At 46.3% G+C, this 17885-nt stretch overlaps 2 protein-coding genes across 6 annotated transcripts in view; one reads left to right on the top strand and one right to left on the bottom strand.

Moving 5' to 3' along the window:
* Nucleotides 1-2306: 2306 nt before the first annotated feature.
* Nucleotides 2307-4755, top strand: KLF2 (KLF transcription factor 2). The gene is made up of 3 exons (XM_061466880.1): nucleotides 2307-2454; nucleotides 2592-3486; nucleotides 3870-4755. Exons 1-3 carry the CDS (start codon nucleotides 2380-2382, stop codon nucleotides 4043-4045), a joined length of 1146 nt encoding a protein of 381 aa, XP_061322864.1. The 5' UTR covers nucleotides 2307-2379; the 3' UTR covers nucleotides 4046-4755.
* Nucleotides 4756-10823: 6068 nt separating this feature from the next.
* The window catches only part of EPS15L1 (epidermal growth factor receptor pathway substrate 15 like 1), a 43489-nt gene continuing 36427 nt past the window's right edge, over nucleotides 10824-17885 (bottom strand). For 4 of the 5 annotated variants that reach the window (XM_061466883.1, XM_061466885.1, XM_061466888.1 and 1 more), the window contains one exon: nucleotides 10824-16228. In XM_061466883.1, the coding sequence (XP_061322867.1) occupies nucleotides 16082-16228 (147 nt within the window). In that variant the 3' untranslated portion in view covers nucleotides 10824-16081. The remainder of the gene's footprint in view (nucleotides 16229-17885) is intronic. The other variant, XM_061466886.1, reaches the window with a different exon arrangement.

Genomic DNA, 17885 nt, shown 5'->3' with positions numbered 1-17885 from the left:
AGAAGCGTTGCATACAGTAAAAAAAAAAAAAAAAAGAGGCAGAAAATGTCAGCACAGTTATCATGGAGCAAGTGGAAGGTCACGGCAAAGTCGTACTCGATTTATGCAGAACTAGTGACTCACAACACAAATAAAGCCTCACATTTGCCTCCCCAGGTTTAGTGTAGCTGCAGGTTCTCAGTTTCACCGCTTTGCTTGAAAACAAAGAGGAATGAAAGGCAGTGACTTTATTACTTTGGCTTCCATCCTCAGAACTGCTAAAGGCTTCCTTGATGCACAGAAATACCAGAGTTAGGTGACAGTCGGCGCGGGGCTATAACCAAATATCCTTCCAGTGCCTACAGCATCCAACTGGAGCTTCCCAGTGAAACCTCCACGTCCAGTTGTATATCCTAGAAACAAAATATTTTGCTGTAGCTGTTGCTGAAATCACAAGCACATAAACTGACACAGACATTCAGGGTGTGTTATCAAGGGAACGCTCGCATTCATTCTGAATTCATCAGAGTATATTTTCTTGGCTGACTCACGGCACCATATATACGTATCGTACGCTTACTGACATTTTATTAGAGGAAAAGAGTTTACATTGAAAGATTACACAAGTGTGACATTACAGAGCTATGAGTCACCCATCTTTGTGTACTGCGTTACCATGCATTCAGTGTATTGATTCTGCTCCAGTCACAGAAGTTTGGCTGCTCCTCCTGGCCATCCTGTGAACTCTGAGAATGAAAAGTATAGAACGTTAAACACGAGGTGTTCGTTGGTCTAAAACATGGGCAGCTATTGCGGAGATCATTTACTCAGCCTAGCAACCGGGCTTGCCCGAGCTGGCAGCGTAAACCCCGAGCCTGTTCTAGCGAACACACTCAAGAGGCTTCTGAGAACCAGAGTCCATCAGGGGCCGTCGCTCTTTCCCCCCATGGGGCACACAGAGCATAAAAGTAAGGGTTGTTCTCCTCTGCTCTTTGGATCCCCAGCTCACTTAGAAATCCTTTTAGAAGTGATTGCAAAGGGAATACGAAGGAGGTAGGGGCAAGTGCGGCTGCTTCTGTGCGCAGGCTCTCAAGAAGCAGTCTCTTTCCTGGGATAGATCATAACTCTCCTCTCCTTTAAGTATGGCCACTTCTGCTCTTTGGCTTCTGGGTGCCTTCCAGGCAGCCGCAGTCCTCACAAACTGGGGCACAAACTGGGGCACGTGGTCAAAAATGACCAGAGAACATCTCCTCCAGAACGGGCATCTGAGCTAGAGGCCAAGGTAAGGGAGGAGAAGTCTTCCCTTCTCAAAAAGGCAGCCCAGGACCACCAAGTGGCCATCCCAGAGGGACCATCCCAGAAGTGACTCGCGTTATTTCTCTCGTAATGTCATAGGGAAACGTTGATTTTGGTAATCTTTGTGCGGCAAATGGAAACTCTGCCTGAGACCCGAACTCCCATTAAATACCAGTAGCCAGTGGAGGCCATACAAGAGTGGCCTTAAACACCTTTCCTTTAGTACCGAGATGGGTCTGAGACCTTCGGGTGACCAGAGCCAGAGGCCTCCATCACCACCTCCCATGCATTTACCTATGCAGAGCAGGGCATCAGCCTCCCTTGCTGTGCTTGTTCCAGCTTCTGCTCCCACCCATCTTTTGTGGTGTCTCCACACCTCATCCCTGGGACACGGGCTAGGACCAGACCCCTCATTCACGGTGCCTTCCTCAGTGTCCCCATGGCAGGGACCCCTCAGAGTGCCCCATCCCACAGCGGGTCCCTCACAGTTGGAGCCTGGACCCATCAATGCCTCCTCACATCATGACGGTCCCTTTGTGTCCCCATGGCAGGGACCCCCTCAGTGCACCCCATCCCACAGCGGGTCCCTCACAGCTGGAGCCTGGACCCATCAATGCCTCCTCACATCATGACGGTCCCTTTGTGTCCCCATGGCAGGGACCCCTCAGTCCGCCCCATCCCACAGCGGGTCCCTCCAGTGTCTCCCTGCTCACAGCCCCCTCACGTCAGGGGGAATCCCTCAGTGTCCCCGAGCCTGGGACCCCCTCATCCCTCATCATGCCCCCCCCCCCCCCCCCCCAGTGTCCCCCCAGCAGCCGCAGCCCGAGGCTGGGGTCTCCCCTGCTAAGGGGGGGGGCAGCCCTGGGGCCCCGCCGGCCGTGCCGGCCCCGGCCCCGCTCCGCTCCTCCCCGCTCGGGCTGGGACCGCCGTCGCCGCGTCCTTTTATACCGGCTAAATTTAGGCTGCGCCCGAGCCGCTGCCTCCCGCCCGCCCCGTCCGGGACGCGTTTCCTCCGCTCCCTGCAATTGGCTTGAGGGCGCCCGCGCCCGCGTTATAAGGTGGGGAGGGCGGCTCTCCGCGCCGCGCCGCTCGCCGCCCCGCACCATGGCGCTCAGCGACACCATCCTGCCCTCCTTCGCCACCTTCGCCAGCCCCTGCCGGGAGAAAACCCTCCACGAAGTGAGTCCCGGCCCCGGCCCCGGTCCGCTCCTCCGGGCGGGCGGCGGTGCCGCTGCGCCGCTTCCCCCTGACCGCCCCCCCCAGCCCTCACTTCCAACGCCACCGCTAACCCTGTCCCTTCTCTTTCTTCCCCCCAGAGATGGAAGTGCGACCAGGAGGCCAAGCCCCCCGCCGGCACCTGGGGCGGCCTCTCCCCTCGCAAGGAGGATGAAGACCTCAACAACGTGCTGGATTTTATCCTTTCCATGGGCAGCGACGGCTACGGCCAGGGAGCGCCCGGTGGGGACTATCCCCCTGCGCAAGGGGACAGCGGCGGCTTTTACCAGACAAACCCGTCCCCGGGATGCTACAGTGCCCTGGAGCAGGGCAGCCCCCCCCCGCCCTACAGCGCCGGCATGGTGCCGGAGATGATGCACTCCGAGATGGACTCCAGCTACTGCCCTCCTGGCAACGTCCACGGGCGCTTCTTTGTGACCCCCACCTTCGGGGGCCCGCAGTTCATTGAGAACATTAAGCCCGAACCTGACATGGACAATTATGGACCGGTCCTGGGTCTGGTGCCCCAGGCTTGCCCGAAGATCAAGCAGGAGGGCAATGCCACCTGCATGATGGCCTATGAGCAGCCCCGGGTGGCCAGCTCCCCCCAGATCCCTGGGGCAGAGACACCTCCATTGAGCCCCGACGATCTCATGGTGAATGACTGCCACACGCAGATGATGTGCCCCTCGTCCGTGTCCTTCCAGCAAAGCTACCACCCGGCCTCCAGCTTCCACCACCCGCAGACCCATCTCCAGTACCAGAACACCTCCCAGTTTGGCCTGTTTGAGGACAGCCTGCCCTTGCAGCCCTCTGCTCCCAGGGGCATGCTCACCCCTCCTTCCTCCCCTCTGGAGCTGCTGGACTCCAAACCCAAGAGGGGACGTCGGTCCTGGCCACGGAAGAGGACGGCTACTCACACGTGCACCTATGCAGGTTGTGGGAAGACCTACACCAAGAGCTCACACCTGAAGGCCCACCTCAGGACGCACACAGGTAAATACAGCTGGTTCCTTCCCTGGCAGATGGGATGCGCTGCTTGCCGGTTGCGATAGCTGCCCGTGTGGGACAGTTCGCAGGCTGAGCTTTAACCCTGTAGTCTCTTGAGGAGTATTCACGGTTGAGCTGTGACAGGTGCTCAGATCTATGGGTCTGGGTGTTTTCCTGTGCATGTACAGATCAAAGCGATTCTCAGCTTTGTCAAAGGAGGTTTACTGCAGGTACAGCTTAGTAAAGGGGATGCTGGAGCAGCTTAAAAGCACTCGGCTCTTGTTGTCGAAGGGCTCGGTAGGCAATAAAGGGATGCGAGGAGCTCAAGCGGGAAGGGTGCCCGTCCGTGGGAGTGCCACGCTGAGTCACGCTCTCTGCTCTCTCCGCAGGTGAGAAGCCCTACCACTGCAACTGGGAAGGCTGCGGCTGGAAGTTCGCTCGCTCCGACGAGCTCACCCGTCACTACCGCAAGCACACCGGGCACCGGCCCTTCCAGTGCCACCTCTGCGACAGGGCCTTCTCCAGGTCAGACCACCTGGCTTTGCACATGAAGCGACACATGTAGCCCTTAGGGACTCTGACCTGCCAACAGCGGACCTCGCTCAACTGCTCGGGTGCAGGAGTGGGAGAAGCCTGTAGCTGGTACTACGCAGGGAGGCACCGAGGCGCTGGCGATGGGAGCTGAGGAGGGTTTGACACAAGGAGACTTAGCCGGTCATCTCCTGCAGAGAACGCGGTGTGTCTGTACCGAGAACCTGCCCGCTGCGGCCGGGAGAACAGGGGTTATTTATGCAGCTTCTGGGAAGGGTGAACTCCGTAAGACTCCGTGCAGAAGAAGCTGTAAATATGTTCTTGTCCCAGTCCTAACTGCCCCGTCCTAAGCTTTACGAGACAATGTTTGTATGGAAACTGCCTGAAGTTGACCCTAGAAGAGATTAAATGAATGTTACCGTAGCTAATGATGTTATTTTAGATCTCAGTTGAAGGCATGGCTAAGAGAACACTCCTCTTGTTAGACTGTTTCACAGGTGCAATAATATTCTTGTCTGCCATGATCTACACTAGAAGTACAGGGCTTGATGTCTTGTAAGAAAATAACCTATTTTACTGTAATTTTTTTATATATTGTAAATAATTTTATACAATGAGGAATATTGTATATGTAAATAGAAGACAAATGGGTATTTTGCCTATTTCTGTTTTTATAAAAACGTAATTTTTCAATGTTTGAAAACATTTCATCTTTTTAATAAAATCAGTTTTTCAGTGCTGCGATTTTTATTCTCCTTTGGGGTCTCCCTGCTTTCCCCACCACCACCCGGGTATGCTCCAAATGCCCAGCAACTGCAAGAAGATGCTCACAAACCAGAGCAAGGGGTTGCTCTAAACGAGAGAAGAGAGCACGTACTTGGTTCTCAGTGGTAAACAAGACCCAGGACAGAGTTCCACCAACAACCAAACCAGCAAAGTGGGTCTTATTCAGAATATACTTCCTAAAAACGGTTAAGTAAGCAACACTGTAATTTCAGTCTCATTTCTAGTTTATGCTAGACTATTTTAATAGCATCCTTAATGTTTTCCAGATGCAGTTACAGTTTTGCCAGCAGTGTGTGGGTTTTTACTATAAATTTAAACACTGCATTTTTGTAATTATGGAGGCTTATTTTAAGGCATTCTTGTACATAAATTATCCTTGCTCTCAGGAGCTCACTGCAGAATTCCAACAGCACAGTAGTGGGATTTACACTTGAATTCACAACGCAGGTACAAAAACCTTCCTAACTCACTCCCCCAAACAAATTCCCTGCCATAATTCATATTCCCACCTAAGATTTCTAGAGCTAAGAAAGAGATTCACTGTTTTGGAGGAAAGGAATGCAGATTCTGAAAGCTGATTTGCAGTGCCATGGATGCTGCAATAAAGAGCTGCCACAAGTCAACCTGAGCCCCTAGAAAGCCCTTCCACAGCTGTAAATGAGATCAGAAGTCCAAATAGTGCATCTATGGAATAACTCCAATGAGGATCCTCTGGTTTACAGCTACGGTTTAGTGCTGAACCTGGATACTTGTGCGGATTCAGCTGAACAGTGGAGCATTTTTCCTTACCATCTGGATACCTGCAGCTTGGTTTGCATCAAGGTTGTGACATTCTTCTGTCTTTAGAAGTTAGGATGCACACGCATGAAATCGACAGGAACACATTTAAAGGGACTACAAATATAGCTATTCTTCTCTGAAAGCAAAGTCTGCAGTTGTTCATGTGGAACAGATGTATTTTGGGCTCCTAATCATTGACATGGAAGAATGAGTTCCACATTTCACTTTTATAGCTCTTTCAAAGTGAAATGTAAGGGAGATTTAACATTTCTTCATTTAAAACAAAGCTCATTTATTTGCTAGAAAAGAACAAAAATTGCACAATCCAATTCCAGAAAGTGAGGATGACTTAAAGATGTTCTAAACTTAGCACATGCATTGTTGCAACAGCTCTAGGTATTTCCTTCTCTTTCCCCATAGCCGAAGATCTTCATATTGCAGCATTGTCCTTTGGTGTTTAAGAACACAGTTGTTGGAAGTTAAGGCTTACCCTCACCTGCCTTTCCCTTGCTCTTTCTGAAGAGCTGGGAATGGGTTTGGTCATGCCCAGGTTTCAGTGGTACAGAGCGAGCTGAAACTGTTCCCTCTTTTGTAAGGTAGTGAAAAAGGGGGGCTGGCCACAGCCCCCCCTGGGTGCGCAGCCCGTGCCTGGCTCAGGAAGGACTCGAGGCACAGCTCTCCAGCAGCGGAGGGGAGCAGGGAAGCATCACAACCTGCTCCTCCAGCTCTGCTCGGCCCCAGCCAGCGCTCCCAGCACTTCTGTACCTCCCCAGTCACGAGAGTGGAAGGCAGCTACAGCCAGTGAACCAGCGCGAAGCATCGGTGATGCCTGCAGGCAGAGATCAGGGTTACTGCATTCACCAACCCTAACCCCCCCCTTGCGGGGCTCCTGTGCAGCACCCACCACAGTGGGTGCTCCTCCTCCGGTACCTTTCCATGGGAATAGCCGAGTTCCCTTTGCTCTAGGGACCGGTGTAGCCGGAAGGGTCCCAAGCTCTGCTCCTGTTCACCAGAAGGTCTTCAGATAAGACCTTTGTTATCTGCATGAGGCTGTCTTACCAAGCAACACTCGGTGATGAACAGCGTAGATAGATAGATACACTCTGCTCTGTGGTGTTCGCTGTCAAGAGGAGCAGGTTGTGTCCTCTGAGCTTTTAGATTCGTTGTGACTCATCTGAAAATAGGGCAAATTCCCCCCCATATAACAATATATGGATATAAAAGCCCCCATATAAATATAACCCCCCCCATAAAACATAAAAATATAAAAAAAACCATATAAAATGTCTAAATATAAAAAATCCACATAAAAGTATAGAAATACAGGCCTCTAAAAGTGGGCAGGGACAGGGAGGACAGAACACTAATAAAAGTTCATGACCAGCTTGATTTCGATGGTTTAAAGGAGGGCATGTTTGATAATTTCTGTGTGGTCTTCACAGGAAACTGCAGGTTCTTGAATCTCGAGATAATCTTGTAACAGAAAGAGATGCTGATCTCATTCTTCTCACATTCTGAGTAATTGGCAACTCTCTTTTTCTTTTTTTTAACTAATTGCTTTAAATTAGTGCATCCAAAGATGCATGGATGTGACTCCACCGGTCTCCCACACCAGCAGGAAATCACCCCTGTAATCATAGACCATCAGCTCGGCATCTTTTACCTTCTTTTTGTTGTCATTAACACAAAAGACCCAGAACCCCATCTGCCTCCCAGGGAAGCCCCCAGGGATCCGCATCTATCCTGGACTGGATTGTGACACACTAAGGAAAGGGAGAAAACGAAGCTGTGCTTGACCCTGATGGGAGGAAAGGCAGGGTCCGTTGTAAACAAGATTTTCACACACCTTCTCACAAGACACCACCGTGATGGGCTCGCACGCCTTGCAAGATAGATTGCCCGATTAGATGGAGCGCGTTAAGTGCGGAACGGAGCAAATCCTGCACGATGCTCCTAGTGAAAGGATGAGCCAGTACGCCTCAACTGGAGCCGCCACCCAAAGGGGGTACTGCTGGAAGTCAGCTCAGTCCAAGCCGGGGCTCAGAGCGCTGGGTTTCACTACACTCAAACCGGTTTCCCTCTCAGCTGCTGACTTCAGAGGAGTCAGTTACATCTGTCCTGCATGGGAAGTCATCTGCAGAGAACACCCTAACCCAGAGGCTGCTGCTGCTGCTGCACCAGCACCCAGAGCACAGCCGGGTCCTGCCACCCTGCTGCGGTCGCTCGGTCGCCTTCCAGCTCTCAGCACCCTGCAGAGCAGCCCAGCACCACGGCGGCAGCCTGCGAGCGAGCGGGCAGGGCGCTTCCAAATCCCCTTAGCCCTAAAGCTGAAGGCTGGGCTAGGAACCCTCTGGCTTTGCTGGGAGTTCACTTTAGAGCTGCAGTTTCCCAGCTGGAGGGAGCTGAAGTTTTCATCTTGGCCAAAGCTGCCCTCGAGCAGGGATGGGGGATTTCAGCCCGTGCGAGCTCTTGGTTGCTCGCAGCCACTTTCAAGCTGCCTGGAAGCATGGAGTAGTTCGAAACGTTGGTCCTCCGTCCACAAGAAGTGCCCCAAAAAGTCTGCCCATTCTTCAGATTATAGGACCGTGCGGTTCTGTGGTTTTCTGTGCTAGAAGCTCTGTGGTTTCTGAAGCTATTTTGTGCACCTATAACACAGAGTAGCTGTTAGGCTTTCCCTAAATTGAATTTTCGGAGCCAGAACCCCAAGCTCTAGCAATTTCTTTCGCTATATTTAAGTAAAACAACTACAACAAAGTCATGTAGCCATCGCCATGGTAACCAGCAGTGTTGGGGGAAAACAGAAAGAGGAGAATTCAATCCAAACACCGTGTAATTTAATGGGGAGAAAGCTATCCCCGCTGCTAACATCTGAAACGTACCTGGTGGCCTCGACAAACCTTACCCATCCCTGCGTGTCCTGGAGGGGCCACACTCAGCTGGGTCTGTAACGGGTCCCACCTGCCCAGGACTCATCCTCTGTGCCACAATGGAGAGGTTGGAGCTCCTGGAACTCCCTGGCACTGCAGTGACCTCTCTCTGCCATGAAGACCCAGGCTTTAGGCACCGCACCGTTCAGAAATGTGCTTCCCATACATTTGGAGGAGAAGGAATAGGTTTACAAGCCAAATCCAGCGATCTAAAGCACGTAGCCATACACAATTCACAGGCCCTGCAGGTAACTGGCTCCACTTATTGATTCCCAGAGACTCCTTAAAAGCTCCATCCTATTTGATCCCAAGCAACCACTTCCCCATCACTTAGGCTGAGACTGGGAATCGTTTCTGCAGTGGAACAATACTCAAAGTGTGCAGAGGAGACAGGGATTTATCCTGAACTTGTTAGGCAGAGAGTAGGCTTGATTTAATCTTTTGAGGTCTGACTTTTCAGCCACAATTATTTGATCTTACAGTATTTTATGTAGACACAAAAAATGAGTCATGTGCAATGCTTAATGTAATGAAGATCAATTCACTTTTAGTAAACCCACCTTTCCAAGCACAGGAAGAGCAGGAGCAACAAGGTTTTCATTTACTCTTTAACCACAGTTAGCATTAGTTACCTGCTTCTTTACCTGCTTCAATTACAACTCCTCGGAGCAAATCAAAAGTATTCTGCCCTTTGTAGTAAGAATAAATCCAGCAATACAGAAATTGCAGATGAACTTACCTGTTACAGGTTTATAATTAGATACAGGATCCCTTTAAATCACTTTTCCTTTGGCTTCTTGCACTTCTTACAGCTCTGAGCATTCCTGGAGCTCTGAGCTAGCATTATGTCATCAGGAAATACCTGGAATATCACACTGAACAGCCCCTGTGACTTTCAATGTGTTAGGTGAGAGGCTATTGAGCCCGAGGCTTAAACAAAACACCAAACAATCCTCAAATCCCAACACCCCCTTTCTTTACTCTAGGTTTTGGTATATTAATGGCTTTACATCACAAGCACTTGCACAACAAAGGATGTAGGACGCCTGGGTGCCCTTCCTGCAGGTGAAAGGGATGGGCAGAGAGCACACGGGGCTTTGTTCTTCTGTACAGTTCCCTTCTGAGAAGCTGTGATTAAGAACAACATTTATGGGAGGTTAAACAGCAGGAGTGTGTTTGCAGCTGGCAAAGAGCATCGCGAGGCTTCATCGGTAAGGAAGGCGATAGGATTTGTGAGTGCTGCTGTATCAGCACCAATAAACAGCTTTAATTGTGGCCATTACATCGAAAGAAATGCTAACCAGGCAGGAGGTGAAAGATGTGCAGTGACTAAACCGATGGTCACGTACAGCAGACGGGAGGTTCAGTAGTTTTCTCCCAGTGGTGCCTTCCTAGGCAAACCATGACTCCAGTTTCAGCGGTTGGGATGGCAGGAAGGGATCCGCGAGCTCAGACTTGCACAACACAAGTTGGCTTTGGGTCATGCTTAGGCAGTCAACGCATGCTACGTTTGTTTCTGAGGTTTAACAGCTGAGCTTGTAGCTTTGAGCTCCTTCAGGTTCAAATTTCCCTTTGCAGAGGTTTCTTCTTGAGCAGGATGTCCATGCTCTCCTTCCCTTCCCAATGAAGAGCCTCCTGGCCTCTACGTACAGGGAGTCCTTTTAGAGTAAGCACGGACAACGCAGATTAGCCAAGCATTTGTGACAGTGGAAGGATGAACTTTATGTGTGTCAGACTCCAAAACCTTGAGCGGGAGCAAAGCCTGGCTCTGCAGCCCCCTGTTTTGCACGGGAAGAGAGAAGCCGGGGAGGAAGCTGTGCCTGTCCATGCCACACCACACCAGAGTCAGCTCCTGGCTCTAAAATGTCAGCCTGCTAAAAATACTGCTGGAGAGCAATTCCGAGAGAAACCTGCCTTGGCAATGGGTCGTTACCCATGCCAACGTGTGCAGGGGCAGAGGAAATGAACAGATGGGAGAAGAATGAGTCAAAGTGAACCATGTCCAATGGGATGACAGTGAGGTGTGTTTTTCCAGCGAGCAGCCAGGGTTTGTCTCTGGTGATCTCCGAACCCCTCCCAGGATAACTCCCGGGATGGCTGGCATTGTGGCACACAAATTGTTTTGGAAAGGGTGCGGCGTTGGATTCTCTGACTGGTCTCTAAGCCCAAATGGGGCCGGGACGAGGAAGAAGGGGAAGGAGAGAAGGGAAAACAGCGTGCGGAGGCTACCGGCCAGAAGGAAACAAGCAGCTGGGCACAGCAAGATTCACCAGTCTGAGACAAGAGCAAAGAAAAGAAAGATTGCCAAAGTCTCCGAGCTCCAAAAAGTAACTTTTCATTTATTATATTAAACAATAATATTTCTTTTCTTATATTAAACAATAAACACATGAGATGGGTTAAAACTAAAATACCTTTCAGTTTTGTTACAACATTTGAAAGAGAAATATAGCTACAACAATGTACATATTTGGAGAGATTAGTCAAATTTAGGTCAGCGTCGCAGTTTCCACTTTGTGTTTCCACCTTTTTTAGGTCAGACTAAAGAACGCCGTATTACAAGGGACACCAGAAGAGCACTCTCTAATTGTAACAGAAGGAACCACAGTCACTAGTTTTCCTTTTGAAGTGAAAACTTAAAGGGGAAGGCAGAAGTTGGCAAAATGAAAGCTCCATTTTATAACAAATTAGCCTTTATTTATAAAACTTTCAAGTAAAAAGAGCAGTATATCAACTGATAAAACAGGTGTGTCAATGAATAAAAGTTAACATATTTCCTCTAAAAATAAATCTTCTATGATTCCACCATACCCCAAGCAAAATTCCTTTCCTAAGGTGATAGTTGTGAAGGCTACAGAGATGCAACAGTTGACCCACAACAGAAACTCTGCTGTTCCATCAGTGTGGAAAGGGATTTGAATTAGATCATTATTAGCTGAGATCAATTCACTTCAACAGAGTTCCAATTCCAAACGAGGATTAAACAGAAATGAAATTCCTGAGAGGGAGGAATACAATGCAGGAGGAGGAGAAATCAAACTCATACGTGAGGGAAAGCAACAATCCTACTTGGACCAAAATCCCTTGGGCCTCGGTTCTACAGAATAAATACTCTTCTCAATGGAGAAACACTACAGAAGAAATAGTAACCCAAAAAGGATTAGAAGAAGAATCACGAAAAGTGCATGATCTTTGAGCATTAAGATGACAAAAGGATTTCTACAAAACTCCTGACAACAGATTTCACAGGCAGGAATTAGCAAAAGAAAAGGTTCTGCAGCGGGACACAGCTTGGAATTTCCTACGCTTGGAACGCACAGCACACGAAACTAAACAGAGTAAGGACTGATGATCCGCATAGGGCAGAGGTTTCATAAGGAAAAACTTGCCAATATAAAAACACTTCATAGAGCACTGCTGCTGAAGCACTGCTTTATGAGCATCTGCTTTTATTGCAGAATGACTGGTATGTTTTACAACAAGCCTATCTGAATAGATCGTAGGGAAACCACTCGAGGCCAGTGTGAGCATACTGGTCTATAAAGGCTAATGTGGGTAATTCAATACCTGTGTCCTACATGCAAGGTCTGCATGCGGAGGTTCAACGTGAATCATTGTCTGCCTTTCCTGTTTTAACTGTTGTGCCTCGGCGCTGGGTGCAATTCATGGTTTTCCATGAGTCATTCCAGCAGTGACGATACTCTGCATAAAACACACATATGCTACTATAAAAGCATACTAAACTCATAGTGATTGCTCAATGTACCACAGAGTCTCATAACCTATTCGAGCAGAATCACCTCCATTCTTTCCTCAAAGCCAAGAATGCAATGGATAGTCATTCCTCCTGAAGTAAAAGCTTAGGTGGAAAAGGAGGAAAAGCAGAGCTGAAATCCAGATGACAATTACGTGCAACCTGTATAACTAGAATGAAGCAAGGAAAACATGTTTCCCACCTCAGTGTGTGACTGTTTGGGGGGTATGGGGCTATGGGAATAGCTCCTTAAAAATGGTTTTTTAGAAAAGGGGGAAAAGAGAGAGAAAAGTGAAACCAAAAGCAAATGTAGGAGAAAAACCATTGCCTCAGCCTAGCGAAAGAAGAAAAGCTGACATGACCATCCCATGCAAGAAGATCAGAAATGGAGCCTTTTCAAAAAGACACTTTAAAATCTCAAAAGAATGGGAAATCACACCCAGTGCAGATGGCACTGACCTTCTGCCAGGTTTCTCTCTACACTTGGCACAGCTCCTGAACAGTTTCTCATGCCACTGAAAGTAATCATGAAACAAACTCATCAGAAGCAGTCATTTTTGCCTTTTTTCTTTCTTTCACCAGAACTTTGAAATTCTAAGAGCCACGATCTAATCTGCCTTCCTGTAAAAATTCCATTTCTTATCCACCTCAGCTTACAGAATACATACATACACACAAGCTTTAATATATAGAATATATATGCATATTCTACATATTCATTGTATATACACATCTTATGTACAGCACAAGTAACTCTATACTAGACGCAGTATGTGGACGTATATAGTATATACGCACACTATTATTATATTATACAATACACTATATATATATGTACACACATAGACACAAATAATATGGATCTCAATGTACACTGTATATGCATTGTGTATACTCACATTTTCTATATCTTGCACTGTACATATTTTCTCTGCCCAAATGGCAATAGGCCTATTTGTGCTTTAAATTTCACTGTTCTGGAGGAAGATGATGATCAATGCCTTGCGTTAGAAGTTTTGTCTTAGAAGAAGTGCAGGTATTATACAAAGCACTGAGTTACAAGCATAAGGGAAGAACGTGGGCAATGCTCCTTTTTGCATGGAAAACTGTATTAAATAGAATGGGGAGAAATCACAGCTAAGTTGTCTTCTACTGCAGTGTCTAAAATTTGGAATCAAGAGTGTTTCAGGAAACCTAAGGTTACTAAATCTAACACACTGTGTACAGAGAACACGTTCTGTCCTTGTTCATTTGCTTGAGCCTCTATTGCTGTCCAAGCAAACATGAAGAATGAGTCAATAAGGAAACAGGAAAATGAGTAATTAGTTCTAACACTATATGGAATGCTAGGTTAATTCACATTTCTGGCTTCCTGCTGAACAGCTTCAAAACACCGACTCACTGCCTTAGAAGCAGTATAAATTACAGTATTTCAGAGCACTGACAAAGCAGCAGAAAGTCTTGTTATGGTACATAACTCAGAAGATGAATCAAGCTATTGAGCTCATCCACCCTGTCCCTCTGGAGTGACCTCATCCAAGCAGTAGTCCAAAAGTGATTTTCCTTTCTAAAAAGGCACTACATGTGAATGGGGGTTTATTGTAGCAGAAGAGACACCACAAAGACTTAGGCCCAAATGAAAAGGAGAATCTTACACATGGATACAATCTGATTAACTTCACTGAGAAGCCTGCAGCCATTCCACATGGAAAATTGCTCATTCATAGCGAGAGTTTTATCTCATGTTAACTATAGACAGGCCCAAGTTTGCTCTGAGAGACTTCAAGTCCTGTACACTGACAGAAAAGAGAAGTTGTTGACATTTTAGTATGCCTGATCATTTAACCTAACATAGTTTGGAGAAACATTACAATGGGAAGGGATTTCAAATCAGGTTCCGTGAAATCAGAAATACCTTCTACTGCATTCCACGGGGGTCATTAACAAGAGAGAATTCAAGAGCTTTATGTGGTTGGGTTTGATACTAGAATGCATCTTCTCCCCTTCGGAGGGCAATTAATGATTCACATTACTTGCAATATCACTGCACACAAAGCAAACAGGGAACTGTGACTCCTGAAACTGCATTTTGAGATACAAGGGTTCAGTTTCGTCAGGTATATTGCTGCATACATGAACGGATGGATGTGCACATGTGTGTATGCACACACACACTCACCCATACACCTACTCACTACTACCTGGGATGACAAATGCCACAGCTGCATTTCAGAGCTGAAAACTACTAAGGAGATTAAAATGAATCTAATCAGATTCTTATCTCTAAGGAAAGCATCCAAAATAAGGCCATTACAACAGAATGGGGAAAGACTGTTTTCATTCAGTGAACAGGCACTATCATTGTAGTATGAAAAATGAAAGGAAGCAAGGACATAAGAATAGAAATGCATTAAAGATGATGAAGGAATACCACAGTTTCATTTTAAGGGTTGCATCAATAAAACCACAGAATGTTAAGCTTTGGGATCCTACAGAGCCAAGGACAGGAAAGACTTGCCTACTCTATTTAAACATGAGTCCAAGGCAAAAACAACTGAAGTGTTCGAGTTCCTGTCACCAAAAAAGGCATTTTTAGTAAGTAAATAATTCACAGACTTAGCTTAAGGACATGACACGTAAAACACGTTCTGTGTTACCCTACCAGGTGGAAGTATTAAGTTCTATAGGTACATATAAAATCTGTTCCTACTTGGACTTACTTCTGCAAGCTGTGTTTTAAAGCCAATCCAGTCCAGCAGTACTTCTATAACTTAGGTATGAACGCGTATTTGGCAAATAAAACCTGTTTCAACTTGGCCTTACTTCAGCTAAATGATGTTTGATCTGTAACCCCATACTATAAGATAGGCGGAAATAAAGAAACAGAGGTAGGGACTGTCTCACACACTCAGGTACCACAAATCATACGGTCTATGTTCTGGTGGTTGGAGCAAAAGAGAGTAAAACGAGTTGCAGCGATGAACACTGCTCAGACTTGGTAAGTTTTCCACTGCTTGGGTTTAAATGAAAGCAGCCCTCAAACTTGTATCACAATCTCACTTGTTTATGAGATAAAGCAAGATTTTACCTAATGATTTAATTGCCAAATTCTCTGTCCAATTTACAACTGAATTAACTCCCTCTCTTACAACATCACACACAATTACAACTTAATGCAAACTAATGGTTAAATTAGAAGAACTTCTCATTGACAGAAATTCATAACATTTTACACAGTTCACCATGTCTGTATCCACCAGATATAAATGGCCAGATTCTTTTGTAAAAGCCGCATCTCCTGGGTAAAAAGGGACCATCTAATAATGAATTTATTCTGAAGACTTCGACATAGATGATGCAGATGGCGTACTGATAAACCTACCAGGAACTGCTAAATAAACGTATCAAGTGGAAGTTAATTCTATAAATATTATAATTTTATGACATTTTCTTTGAAATTCACACTGCAGCCTCAGAGCCCCAATGGAATTCAGGTAATATAAAGCCAGATTCACAAGCTGCAGCTCACTATACGCAACATCGTCTTCCAGATAAGGAAACTTTGCTTTCAGTATCTTAGGATCATACATTTCTTACAAGCAGTAAGTTTTATCTAGAACATATAATACAGCTTATACAGTGTTTCCTGCATATGATGCACTTGAAAAGCCACACAGAGCCCAGTTTGACATAACCAGCCAGTCTCGTTTAGAGTTGAAGGTGACTAGAATTATTTTTACAACATAAACCAAGAACTGAGTATTTTTATAAAAGCCACGTTTAAAGGTTTCACTTGGACAGGGTGGAGCCAAAGAAGCGCTACTTAAGAGTTTGGCATATCAGCCTTACTGAGTGCAATAGCCAACTCAAGGTCTTCTTGCTCTTGTCTCCGCAATCGAGCTAGTCTTTCTTGCTCTGCTTTTTCACTCTCACGCTTTGCCCAGGCCAGCTGCTGTTCTTCATTTCCAAACTAAAAAATGAAAATGGGAAACAAATTAATGAGGTTACCAAAGAGCTAGAAGAAATCACGTTAAAAATACAATGAATCAGACTTATTAAATATATGAATCAAGTCTACCAAGCTGTCTTAGGGTAGTTCTTCTGAATTAAGATAAAAATTCACTCACTGATTTCCTCATTTCATCCTTTAATTTATTTCCTTAATTTCTTCCTCCTCCCACCAGGAAACTAACCCATCTGGGCTGCACGTCCCTGCATCCATGTCTCAGCTGTGTATGAAAATGGCCAGGGGACTGGAGCCAAACAAAAACCCCACAAGCACAAAAAAAGCAAGTTAGTGGTTTGGGAGCAGAGCAACCTACATTCATTTTTAAGAATAGTAAATAGCTGGTAAAACCAAGAGTTATTTACTCTTGTGCAACTCCTCTGCGGAGAGTTTTCTTGTAGTGTTTCCTCTAAGGGTGACGGGTTTTAATAATGACTCTGGAGACTGCCGATTTGTGGGAAGTTTCATCACCAAAAGTTACAACAAGTGCTTCTCTTACTGGACATAAAATCCATGCAGAGTTTTTTTCCAGCAAGAAATAACGTAAGAGAATCAAATGTACTTCAGGAGAAAACACCAAGGAAACAGAACATATTTTAACACGCAGCATCCAAGCCTGTTTGAGCTGCCCCAAACACGTCAGTGCACTGCAGCAAAACTATGCCAAAGTTACATCCCAGGATTTACCACTGAAGGATGCAAAAAAGTCTGCTTGGTTGAACTTTTTGCACAAAAAAAAGGACAATATTGTCTTGAAATCACAACAATTTCAAACTCAAATATAATCTGTGACTGTTTAATTTTAGCGTTGGCTGAAGAGGGTGACGGGCACAGAAACGCTCGCAGCTGCATGCAAATGCTTGCATTACAGCCCGCTTCTAACGTTTGCTTTGGCCTATCTTTTCTTGAAATGGTGGGGAAAACATGTTATTTGGGGGCGTTTTTTGGGGATGAGAAAACCATGGAATTTATAGGTTCAGTTGCAGCTGGATGCATACTGCACAAATTGTCCTGCGGGCCACAACACAGTAGTTCTAGACGCAGCAAAACGCACCCGTTCACTACCTGACTGGGCACCACCTTCCCCAACAAGCTTGAAACACACGGTGCTAGACCTGTGCCTGGCTACATCTACACTATGTGATGAGCCCAGCCCTGCCTTTTCCCCTCTGCACTGGATCTGTAATTTGTATTTTTAAATAAATGCACCCATCTTGTTACTCGTAATTTACATTCTGCTTTATCTACGTGCTTCGGGATGCTCCCAATTCCTCAGTTTATTTCTCTTATTATGCTCTTTCACATGATTTGATGAAAGAAAAGGGGGGGAAAAAAAGGTATTTTAAAATTAAAGAATACTTCTGCTTTCATCAACGTCAAAACTTAGATGAGGACCTCTGCATCCAATGCTACTGAAATACAATAGAAGTGCCATGCGTTTTACTGTATTTGACTTTTAAAGTGATTGAAATCATGTCAGCTGAAAGCTGACATTTAAAAGCTCCCGAAGCTTTTAAATAGATTAGTTTTGTTCAAGATACAGTACAGGCAGACTCAAATGGAAAAAGGGCTTCTCTGCTCATTCCAGTAATTCAAAAAGATCACATTAGCTGGGATGGAG

The sequence above is a fragment of the Pezoporus flaviventris genome, unplaced genomic scaffold (assembly GCF_033815535.1).
Source record: "Pezoporus flaviventris isolate CSIRO_AGI_PZ_B2104156 unplaced genomic scaffold, CSIRO_AGI_Pfla_v1 ptg000043l, whole genome shotgun sequence".
Lineage (NCBI taxonomy): Eukaryota > Metazoa > Chordata > Aves > Psittaciformes > Psittacidae > Pezoporus > Pezoporus flaviventris.
The sequence above is the reverse complement of the archived record's forward strand: the minus strand, read 5'-3'. Positions and strand labels throughout refer to the sequence as shown.

Excerpts from the sequence above, each read along its gene's own strand:
- KLF2 (XM_061466880.1), top strand. The coding sequence starts at position 2,380 with ATGGCGCTCAGCGACACCATCCTGCCCTCCTTCGCCACCTTCGCCAGC. Across the intron at positions 2,455-2,591 it reads GGGAGAAAACCCTCCACGAA|AGATGGAAGTGCGACCAGGA; the intron begins GTGAGTCCCGGC and ends TCTTCCCCCCAG. Across the intron at positions 3,487-3,869 it reads CCACCTCAGGACGCACACAG|GTGAGAAGCCCTACCACTGC; the intron begins GTAAATACAGCT and ends CTCTCTCCGCAG.